Here is a 12,211-nt window from a genome sequence, read left to right on the forward strand (position 1 = left end):
CCATCTACAAAAAATTGCACTTGAGGTTTTTTTTTTTTTTTTTTTTTTTTTAATTACTGGTATGGAAAGAATATAGATGCCAGTATTGACTTTACTGTGATAAGGAAAAGGTGAATTGAAATGGCATTAAATTATTTCAGACAAAGCCTTTTTGTTACAGGTCATTGTCCAAATATTTTATTATGTAGAGGTTTTGATTTGACATTTTAATCTGAAGTTATTTAAGAAGCTCAGTTGTGTATTAGCTCTTGTCTTTATACAGTTTATGAAATTTATCCCCCCTAGATGTATATGCAATCTGCTGCTCAAGTAAGATGCCAAATAAAAAAAATGAACCTTATATTCAGATGTCTGAACTTTGAATGTTTACTAATGGGTGCTTTATTCATATGTCAGTAAATGGTTTTATCCCCTAATTTTATTATCCTCTGGCTTATACTCCAGCGTTTACACATCTTTAGATGCCAAGTGTCTTACAGTACCCAACATCAGGGATTTAAGTGGGCAGTCTCAGCCTTCACATCAAGGTCTAAAATTCTCATTATAGAATTATTGCTTTAAATATATATGCTAGTTACAAGCATAATAAACTTGCATCTGTGATCATGTGAGGGGTACCAGCTCCTTTTATTATTTTCTTGATACCCCTGTAGTAGCTCTAGAACCACAACAAACACAGCTTGCCCAAATGGTGAAGATGTTGGAATGCGAGATGAGGGAGGTTGACATATCTCTGGAGATGATGGAAGTTCCATTTTTCAAAGTAGACTTGCTGCAGCGTGTGGTCAATCATCTAAGCCGATGTGAATCATTGTGGTTCTTGGAAAAAATCACGAGTTCAATGTCCCTGTGGGTTTGAACTGTGACGTGTTTGTCACGTTGCAGGGCGGGGTGAAAAGTCTGTTGTTTTTCTGCACAATCGAAACTTTGAACACAATCGAAACTTAAGGCGGCCGCTGAGGAGCTGCTCTGCGACTGTTCTGTGGTTTCCGTTATACGGATCCTCCCAGATACGAACTAGGCGCCTTGAAGTATTTTGTCCGTCCTAGAGAAAGTGCTAAATACAAGTGTTTTTTCAGCTGTGTTCTAACATCGCTTTTTAAGATGGTTGCCTATTTAATGTACGATGCTGCGAAGATTTAAATGAAAAAAAAACGTGAAGACTATCATGATGAATTGTGGTTTTTGTTTTTAGTCGTAACCTGTACCGTACTTTTCAGATAGACCTCTAGCTGGGAGGTACGTTTGTATCGGAATCCTGGGAAGCATCGTGTACAGCATTTATTAGTAAGGAAAAATGACTGAGGCGTTTTTTCCCGCCCGTTGAACTTCGCGTGGAGCCAAGAGGAGCAGCACGAGCTGAGCTTCTCGCAGGTTGGTGCAGCTGCCGGATACACGGTACTCGAGTAAAGTAGTTACTTTGGAGAAATAATTACTCAAGTGACTTACATGAGCAAATCGTCCAGAAATGTACTCGAGTAAAAGTGCAACGGGGTGAAATTAGCCCCCGTTTCAGTCAGTTTCACCAGAAGTCCAAGTTTTACGCGTGAAACCGACCTGGGAGTTACCAGTTTGTATCATATTCTGTTATGATGTTTAATCTCCATGTTTATTAAGTGTGTCATCACGTCACATAGTTTTTTTTTTTCCCTCGTTTCAGTTGTTTTATTACACTTTATTTTTTTTCCTCTGAGATGTATTTCCGTCGTTTCTGTTAGGCTCCCTGCTTGCAGAGTACTTAGTGGATGGTGCGGAAGCCGTTTCTCTTTCTCCCCGAAGTAGTTTGTTAAGATGTAAATGAAAGCGTGTAAGGTTTGAACCCTAAATACTGTGTAAATTATATGTATAATACAGTTACAGTATGTTATGTACAGTACAATTATGGTAGCGGTATTGTGGAAGTGTTCGGCGCATGATGATGCAATCCGTGACACTCACTGTAGCTAGCAGAGATTTTATCATCGTTAGATTTGCGTGTTTTATATAATGGATTTTGGTAGAAATTGTGTGGTTATTTTAAAACATTGTTAAAAAAAAGTAGCAAACTATTCGATCAGTTCCGATTTAGGAGACAATAATTCTGGTGGTCGAGTGAGTGGGGTGCAAAAGGGCTATTATTATTATTATTTTCTTCACAGCCCTTGGTTCTTTTTTAGGGCGCAAGAACCGAGAAGAAACGTGCTGTGAAAGTATTGTAATACCTTGCCAAGCCTTGCGGCATTATTTCATTGTAAATCAGTTGTTACGGCTGTGCTTTACTTAGTTCTTTTTCCAAGGGTGTGGTTGAGACAATGCGTGTGACGCAAGGGGTGTGGGAGTGCGCATGTGTGGGAGCGAGGGGAGCGACTGAGAGGAGCTGAGTGAAAGTTGTACGTGCGCTCCCGCTCTGTTCTTACAAGTGCCATGTCTCTGGTTGCGGACGAGACAGCAGCCCGTCTTATTGATTAGCACCTTAACAAACCCCAGACCGTTGGGAATCGTCCACAGTGCGGTTCTGCGCTCATTCGGGTCATTACAGTATCATGATCATGTTAATAAACTCAAGTTCTGAAGTTACTTCGATTCAAATTAACTTTTTAATTTTCCGAACCACTAGCAATCCTAACACAAATACAACAATATACAGTTTTAATTAATCTTTTCAATAACTCAAATCTGCAACACAAGTAAAATTAGACATTGCTGACTAAACTAACCAACGATGAACCTCGATGCAGCAAGTGGTAGGTAACAAACTGGGTTTACTTGAGAGTCACATGTCTGCAGCTAGTATGTCTCTTTCTCTTAATGCATAAATTGTACTTTTCCTGAGTTGTACGTCGCTTTGGACAAAAGCATCTGCTAAATGAATAATGTAAATGTAAAACAAATACAGAACAAATAGAAGGGCACAGATTGCTAGATATGACTTAACTACTCTAAATTACCTGCAGTGTGTGAGTATGTACTTTGTGAATGTATGTAGGTGTGTTACATTACTCTGCTGTATAAATGGCTGAATGATTGTAGGGAGTTTATCGCAATGTTATGTTAAAGGTGTCACTTAAGAAATATCTGATAATTGTTGTATGCCATTTTAGAATAGAATAGAATATACTTTATTGTCCCTTTCCAGGGAAATTTGTCTTGGACACCATGACATGGCCAGTGCACAACATTGGACTCACATAAAACAATACATGCCCTAACATACAGTTTAAAAAATTAAAATGAATTAAAACAAAAAAAAAAATCTAAGAAATAACAGTCAAAGTTCAAAACCTCTATATACCAGTCTAAAACCTCAGTTTTGGAATTCCCAATTTAATAATTTAACTCCAGTTGGCACAAAAAAATTCTTATAACAATTTGATTTACACATCAAAATTCTAAATAGTCTCTCTGAGGGCAACGTGTTAAAGTTCTCATATAGAATATGTGTCATCAGCCACAATTTTTTTTTTAGCTTGTTTTAAAATAGATGCCTCGTACAGCTCCTGTATGTGTCTTTTCTCTTCCCATCCAATTTTTTTCTCCATTTTGGAGAAAAGGTCTGTTTAGTAAAAAGATGTGCATATAACTGTGATTTAACTGACTGTTTTGTCCAAGGCAATTTATGTTAGGTTTGTACACTAAGCTACTTATAAAACTTTACAGACTTACACAGCAGTGTAATCTTTACTATATCATTTAAGGGTAAGTACCTCGAGCAAGGCCACTACAGATGAAAGTGGGATTTGAACCTTGGTTCATCATTCCATAACTTGTACTGTATCCGTTTTGCTAGACCTTGTCCAGATTGGAGCAGATAAATACAAAACAGTGCAGAGTTGCAAACAGACTTCTGTAAGTTTTGGAGCCAGTGTAAAAACGCCAGGCTTTGAGAAATGTTTCTTAATTTCCATTCCAACCATTGTATTACTGCAGGGAAGAACAATACTGTTTAGCCTTCAAATCAGCTGCGGGATTTCAAGTGGCCTTACTGTCGTTGACTTACCAAATTTGGGTTAAAATGTCAAAATACCTAGATCAAATGGAATTACCTAATATGAAAAATAATTCTGAAATAACCACAATCAGTAGGTCTTTTGAACTATATGGAAGTACTCATACTGCTGTAAGATGTCACAGCCTGTTGGAAATGCCATTGCAACTCTTTCTAGAGCCTTTTTCACCTTTAAGAATGTACTATTTTCATTGTGCAGCAATTTTAAAACACTGAACACTGCAAAACAGCATACCACATTTCAAAATTGATATAGTTGCTTGAGTTTTAAAATGTAATTAACCACACATAGCAATCATCTTAAGTTTCTGAACCCAGGTTCATAAGCTACTGTGTTTATTTTTGTCACAGTCCTACAATGATTGTATAGTGATGATGTATTGTGATGTTTTATGCTTTTCTTCACAAAAAGTAATAAGAATTTTGTTTGATTTTATAGCTACATTGACTGCGGTAAGCTGTACACCGCCTTCCTTCTGCATGTACCTCGTCATGACAGTCAAAACATTGAATTAACCATGGGTAAGTGTTGATAGCTCATGCACAAAAATATTTCACATTCACAGTGTATATATTTATCAGCATGTGCAATATTTATCACTACATAAAGTTAATTATGTAAAATTTTCCCATTCAAAGATCACAGGAGTATACCAATTGAAGACTGGACAGAATCTCAAGTGAGCAGCTGGTTAAAGTCTATACAAATAAATGAGAAGTATATTGACAAAATTAAAGAGGAAGAAGTAAATGGACAAATCCTTTTGTCTATAAATGAAGAATATCTGGGGAAAAAAATTGGAATGAAATCAGGGCCGGCCCATTTGATAATTACAAAAAGAAATGAAATGATCAAGCCTTCCCAGATGACAAAGGGTCAAGAGGTAACAGTTAGTAAAACTAAAAGTTTGACGCACCATGCTGGAAAGGAGTCCAACGCTCACTCAAATGCAGAGAAAAAGGAACACACCAAATTTAAGAAGGACTGTAAACCAAGGCCTTTCTGCAAGGAGGGAACTGACTTCAAATATGTAAAATACAACGTATTACAACCTGAAACAGGTGTTGTTGACCTTATATTACCTTGTCATGAATACAAATCATTTGAAACAGCTTGTATGTTAGACCGCACGAGGTTGCAAGCTAAACTTGCCAAGGAAACTCTCAAATTTGCCTGTGGATGCATGAATATGCGATCAAATGGTACAATACACTTTGGTGTGATGGACAGTAGGGATGACACTGGTTATGTTCATGGTGAAATAACTGGTATCCCTGTTACAGAGAAAGATATGTATGTTGATGCCTTGGATTATATAGAAAAGTGCTTCAAATCTGACAGTCACCTTGTAAGACAATGTATTCACCCTCCTGAGTTTGTTGAAGTTGTGGACATGAACAGCAATGAAAAAAAATACGTGGTTGAAATTGACATTGTACCCAAACTTTGTGTTGTGAGTAGCAAAGTGTTTTCTGTCCAGCTCCCAAACTTTAAGGAAACTTCCAATAAGGTTGAGTTAGAAAAGAAAACAGTGTATCGTCGAGTAGGTTCCAAAACAGAACCTGTTAGCGTCGATGACCAAGGTGAATTTTTCTCCCAAGTTGCATACAGAGATAATTGTAGAAGGGAGGCTGAAAACACCTCAAACATTCCAGATGTGCATGAAGATCTGGGAAGGAAGTTGACAGAGCTGATTGCAGATAACAAGAAATTCATTGACAAAGAAAGGTGGCACATTCTTGTGACAAACAAATTCCATAAAGAGCACTTGGACTCGATTGACTTCTTACTGAACCTCAGGATTTTCAGTGTCTTTGACTTTGACCCTGATTCTAAAGTGTCAGGATTTTGCAGTAAATACGATAAATACCATGCTGCAAATTTGCATTTCTTACAAGACTATAAAATTCAAGATCAAAGTCTCAAAGAGTTTGAATGTTCCCTACATTTGTTTGAACAAGTCAGTTGGATTTTCTGCAATGGACGAACTGATTTTCGTAGAAAAGAAATGCCTTGTGATGAAATGAGTTGGATCCAAACCAAGAAGTCTCTTCTAACTGAGGCAGTGTCCTTGATTTGCAATCAAATTCTACCACGTGGCACATTTTTAGTAATTTTTCTTCTCACCTCACCACTAGAACTGCCAATTGTTCATACTTTCCATGCCTTTTTTGCTGAAATGCAAGGGCATGAAGACATAATTTGCATTTCTGAAACCCAGGAAAATTACAACAAGTGGGAAGGTTATGCCACATCTTCTTGCAGTGCAGAGACTGTGAGCTCCAGGAGTATTGTGGGGATGAAAATGAACCATGTCAATGCTACAATTCAGCAGCTTCAGCCATCATCATCAACACCTTCCAGGTGTTTGCCCCTTTCAAGTAAAGCAGTGTGCCTGCTTGAAACAGTTCAAGAAGAAAGAATGTCATCTTTAGAGATTTTGAGTGTCAATCAGTGTGATGATACTAATGTTGACTTTAAGGATGAAATTGAAAGAGTTGAACAGGATTTCTACCGTGGGGGTAAAGTGAGCTGGATCAGTTTCTGGTTATCAGAAAAAAAATATGTTGGAGAATTCATAGAAAGAGACGTTTACAAAGAAATTTCCAAACTCATCAGTGACACTCCCAAGTGGAGCATGGATCAAACACCTGTTAATGATATCAAGATATATCACCTACCTGGTAGTGGGGGAAGCACCATTGCACGGCATGTGCTATGGAACAACAGGAAAAACTTCAGATGTGCAGTTGTAAAGCCATCATTTTCTGCTTCAGCTGTTGCTGAGCATGCAGTCAAGCTAAGAGAGTATGAAGAGACTGATGTAAAGAACTGTCTTCCAGTGTTGCTGCTAGTTGAAGATTTTGAGAGAGAGTTCCTAGGAGACCTGAGAAAAGAACTGGAGGTAGCCATGAGAACCAAGAAAGTTGTGCAAGGAACACTGTGTTTTACTCTTTTGAGCTGTATACAGTCACGTGACCCAGAAAAAATGCGTAAAGAATCTCCATTTCAGAGCTTTGCTGTTACACACAAACTGTCAGCTGATGAGAAAAGACAGTTTGAGCGTAAAATGACAAAACTTGAAAAACAGTATGCACCAGAATACATCATAACAGCTGTAATGATGAGTAAGGAATTTAACAGACAATATGTTGAAAAATTTGTCAAAGATTTGCTTGAAGGCATTAATCGCTCACTTGTCGTCACTCGCCTCATTTTGTACGTCGCATTACTCAACACTTATGTTCAGAACTCTTACCTCTCCCAGTCCCACTGCGAAGCTCTGTTGTTACTAACCATGGAGCTTACCTCAGAAAACCAGGAGACAACTGCCAAAAATAAAAAACCCAGTTCTGAAAACAGGTTCAGGAGGCACTTCTTTGAATCTTCATTAAGTGTACAAGCTAAAGTTCTTTTCCTCCACCTAAGAGATGAAAAAACATATATCCAGTCTATACGCATAATTAATCCTGTGGTTGCTGAAGCAGTTCTCCGACAGCTTCTAGGTGGTCAGCAGCAGGGTGAGGTAGCACTGCACCTTCTTCGTGAGAAAGTACTCTTTCAAAATAATTTTGGGAAAGACCACTATCACAAATTTTTGCGAAATCTCTGTATTAGACGAAACAAGATAAGAGAAGGTGACAAATCTGACACTTTGTTTTCTCCGCTCATTGAACATGTTATGGAAAAAGAAACACCAGAAATGGCTGTTGAAATTCTGGAAGAAGCCTACAGATGTTTTGGTGAAGATGCCTTCTTTGCTCAGCAGCTTGCACGGTTGCATTATACAAATGAAAATTTTTGGGATGCCAAGACATGGGCTGAGGTAGCAGAGAAGAAGTTGCCAAATTCCTTCATCTTGGATACAAAGGGTCAAGTGTTTAAAAGATGGTTTAAAGCAAAACGAAAATTACTTGGAGATGGTAACCTAACCCCTGAAAGTACAGTGGATGCAATTGCAACAGCACTGGAAGCAATTGATTGCTTTAAAACTTGTCAGGAAGCAGCAAATTCAGAACAGGAAACTATGAACAACTCAGGATACTTTGCAGAAGTTGAAGTGGAATGTGATCTTATAAATCTCATTTTAAAAGTTTTCCCAACATGTTCCAAGGGCCATGCTATGTGTCTGCAGTACTTGGTTGAAGGTTACATTCCAGAACTAGTGATGAAGCCCTGGGAGAAGTTTCACAGTAAACTGAAATACCTTCACAAGAATTTGTTTGGAGCCCTGGAAAGAATTTCTGAAGATCTGAGCTACTTCCAGACTGATATTGATGGAGGACAGGATGGATTTCATAGCTCAGAATTTAAAATAAGGAATCCCATAAGGTGGTTAGCAGCAAAAACCACCTGGTACGGTAGACTTTTTAGTGATGTACCAGTACCTTCTTGTAGTGAAAGCCAATTCTCAAGTCGCATGAAAATTTGTGCTCTTGGTGGTGGTAATATTACAAACATTTTTTCTCTCTTGTCTGAAAAGAAAGAAGAGAAATTGGCTGAGATTGTTCAGGTTTATTGTGATCAGAAAGGGAATCTTGATCAAATACAAGTCACCAATTACATAGCATCTCAGATTGCCTTAGGTTGCCTTTCAGATACTCCAAATTTCAATCTACAGGATCTTCAGAAACTCAGTGAGAAATTCCCAAAAGACAGAAGTAAATGTCAGCCAAATGCTCTGTTCTTGCTCACATTGCTTTTCTGGCCAGAAGATAATGATAATGAGCATCAGAAAGATCTGAAGTACGAAATTATCACGTCAGCTGTTGACTATCTTAAGAAAAGCTATACAAGTAAAAGGAAAGAAGTCCCTCAGAAGGAGCAAAGAATTTTTACTCATTTTTTCCTTGGCAAAGGGAGGGGACTGAAGAAAATTGTTCACAAAAGTAAAATGGAAAACCTTGCTCAGCTCCCACTGTCACAAAAAAGAATGAAGTGGTTCAGTGGAGATGTTTGGAAAACACCAGAGATCACAGCACTACTGAGACATGTTCAAGGCTGGACAGAGAATGGAAACATCTACATTGAGGGCTCAAAAGGAAAGGCGTTAAAAATCCATGCCTTGAACTCAAATTCAGTTCCTGATGGTAACGAGAATGTTGAATTCTTCTTGGGTTTCACATTTAATGGCCCTGTTGCTTGCGGAGTCACGGTCTCCAAAACCAAATAGTTAATGAAAGTACAGTGTAAATGAGGTCTGTACCTTTTGCAACATTTAAGAAGCTCATCAGAAACTAACTAAAAATACTTATCAAACGTGATGGTTCTTGAAAATTCACCAGATATTCCAAATCTGGAGAAAGGCTTTATTGTCAGGTTGCGGTGAAAAGGACAGTGTCTTTGAGTGATGTTGTATTAGGGACACCAAATGCCTGCTTTGTCATGCCCTCATGCCAATCAACTGCACCTGCCCCGAATTAGAGCAGCCAGGTATAAAGAAAGCCGTGCCAGCTCGTCTGGTTGTGGGACCTCATTGAGTCTACCTGTTTCTCCTGTGACAGCAAAAGAACCCCATGTACCTCTTCATCCTTCGTCCTTTGCCCTTTGTTCCTTGTTTGCTGCCTTTCCGGTTTCAGATCTCTTCCTTTGCCCGATCAATTTAGATTCTTGTCACGTCCCAAGAACAACGTCTGCGCCTCAAACAACCCATGCCTGTTCCCAACTACGATCCTCGCTTACTCCTTCTTTTGGTTTCCATAATAATTGGTCCTGCAATTGGGTCCACACCAGCGCCTCAGTCTCCCGCCCTCGTCCCTAACATGTTTGTTATTCTTGTTCTTTTAGTTAGGGTGATGTGGTGGCACAGCAGGTTTGGCCTGTGTCTGTTTGCTGGTGGGTCTGGGGTTCGAGTGCTGTTTGGGGTGCCTTGTGATGGACTGGTGTCCTGGGTGTGTCCCCTCCCCTCCAGCCTTGTACCCCGTGTTGCCGGGTTAGGCTCCAGCTTGCCGCGACCCTGCTTGGGACAAGCGGCTTGTGTGTGTGCGTTCGTTCATGTTCTTTTAGTTCAACTGATAAGTTGGAGGTAGTAGAGTGAAGAAAGAAGGTATTTGGTCTTACTTTGGGACGAAATCATAGGTGTTTCACAGGTGTTTTACTGGTAGCGAATCAGTGGGTCATCAGTGTGGAAAAAAAACATTTACAAAGTGATTTTAGTTGAGTTGTTTTAGGAATCATTTCTTCTATAACGTTTTGCTATCTGTGATTTCTTAGTCATAACTTAATTTTGTAACACAGCATGGTAATGCTAGCTGTTTATGGTAACTTAAAAGCAGTAGCTGTACACACACTGTCCAGGCAGCTAGATAAATAAGGTACCAGCCAATCCACAGGTCTGTCCGAAGAAATAGTGTAGACGCAAGTTCAAGTGTTTTCCGTTTAAACATTTTTGAAATGCTAAGTTGAAGAAAAATGTGCTACATATTGCAGTTTATCTTGTTTCTTATATGTGTCTCTTTTTCAAGTAAATTCTACAACTCTGTATTTTTGATCCTCAATAAACTTGTGTATTAAATCTTGACAAATTCAAAATATGCTGCATTTTTTTCCCCACAACTACAGAAATAATCATCAAAACCTCCATTAAAATCAGTGAAATCTTGACATTTAGCTGTCAGAGACTTTTAGTGTAAAAAGTGACAAGAACAAGGTATTTTTTTAGTTTACATATTTTAAAAATAGGGAAAGCATACAAAAATACACAGTAGAAAAAATACGAAGCTAGGACTATACAAAGTAGACAGAGCTGAAATTTTACATGAAATGAATCCAAGAAACATCAGACCTGAGTACTTGCTAATGAGAGCTTTTATGATATTGATGCCATTCACCCCCACTGAACAAATTACTTTATTGAGAGAAAAGTTGAATATTATTAAAGCCCCATTGAACAGGGGTCCCCAACACCCTGTTAGGAACCGGGCCGCACAGGAGGTGAGCGGCGGGCGAGCGAGCGAAGCTTCATCCGTATTTACAGCCGCTCCCCATCACTCGCATTACCGCCTGAGCTCCGCCTCCTGTCAGATCAGCGGCGGCATTAGATTCTCATAGGAGCGCAAACCCTACTGTGAACTGCGCATGCGGGGGATCTAGGTTGCGCGCTCCTTATGAGAATCTAATGCTTGATGATCTGAGGTGGAGCTGAGGCAGTGATGCTAGCGCTGGAGGGCGGCTGCAAATACAGATTAACATTAGCAGAGAGGTTTGACTGCACAGAGACCATAATATATCAACTGCTTGCAGACTCTATCAGTGAGTGGAAAGTGACAATTAAGCTGCATCTGGTGGCAGGCTTTAAGTCAGAATCCGAGTTGTATAATTATTTCATTATATATTACAATGTAATAATAGAAATAAAGTGCACAATAAATGTAATATGCTTGAATCATCCCGAAACCATGCCCCCCCGGTCCATGGAAAAATTGTCTTCCGCAAAACCGGTCCCTGGTGCCAAAGAGGTTGGGGACCGCTGCCACAGAACATGCGTCCAATATCAATAACTGCTTGTCCTGAGCAGGGTCGTGGTGAACTGGAGCTTATCCCAGAAGCACTGGGTGCAAGGCTGGGGGGTACACCCTGGACAGGGTGCTAGTCTATCACACATCAATGACACATACACACCCATTCACTCATTACGGGCAATTTAGTGTGATTAGTCCACCCGAACCGCATATCTTTGGACTGTGCAAGGAAACCAGATCACCTAGAGGAAGCCCATATAAACTCCACACAGACTAAGCAAGAATCAAGCCCACGTTCTCTTGCACCACCCAGGTGCTGTGAGGCAGCAGTGCTACTCCCTGTGCCACCGTGCTGCCCTCCCCACCCAGAACAGCGTTCGATAGTTTCATAAGTCGCTAATGAAAAATAACTAGGAAAACTGGTCAATAAGGAAAAGCAACGCTTATATGCTGCTAAGAGTACTGCTTTGTGAAGATTGCAATGACCAGCACAGATCCCCACATAAATTTTTCAGAGCAGTGAACGTTAAACATATTGATTCATCCCAGTGAGAGTTATCATCCACATCCAGATACTATACCATGATCTAGGTATTTCTCAAGAAGCTGTGTAAAAATTAAAGTGCAAAGCCATTATATCACATAGCTGCTTCAAGATTAATTTTTTTCAGTTTTAAAAAGTAAAACTATCTGCTATCCATTCACACTCTTATGTATTCACTAGAACTAAATACACAAATTAACCAGATAAATGGAAAGCGCTTA

The 12,211-nt window shown here is 39.3% G+C and overlaps 1 protein-coding gene across 1 annotated transcript; it reads left to right on the forward strand.

Annotated features, from left to right (window-relative positions):
- The first annotated feature begins 944 nt into the window (after window positions 1–944).
- Window positions 945–9,834, forward strand: LOC108940183 (sterile alpha motif domain-containing protein 9-like). Its single transcript, XM_018762163.1, has 3 exons — window positions 945–1,374; window positions 4,425–4,507; window positions 4,625–9,834. Exons 2-3 carry the CDS (start codon window positions 4,504–4,506, stop codon window positions 9,157–9,159), a joined length of 4,539 nt encoding a protein of 1,512 aa, XP_018617679.1. The 5' UTR covers window positions 945–1,374; window positions 4,425–4,503; the 3' UTR covers window positions 9,160–9,834.
- The last annotated feature ends 2,377 nt before the right edge of the window (window positions 9,835–12,211 follow it).

This window comes from Scleropages formosus, chromosome 20, assembly GCF_900964775.1.
Source record: "Scleropages formosus chromosome 20, fSclFor1.1, whole genome shotgun sequence".
Classification (NCBI taxonomy): Eukaryota; Metazoa; Chordata; class Actinopteri; order Osteoglossiformes; family Osteoglossidae; genus Scleropages; species Scleropages formosus.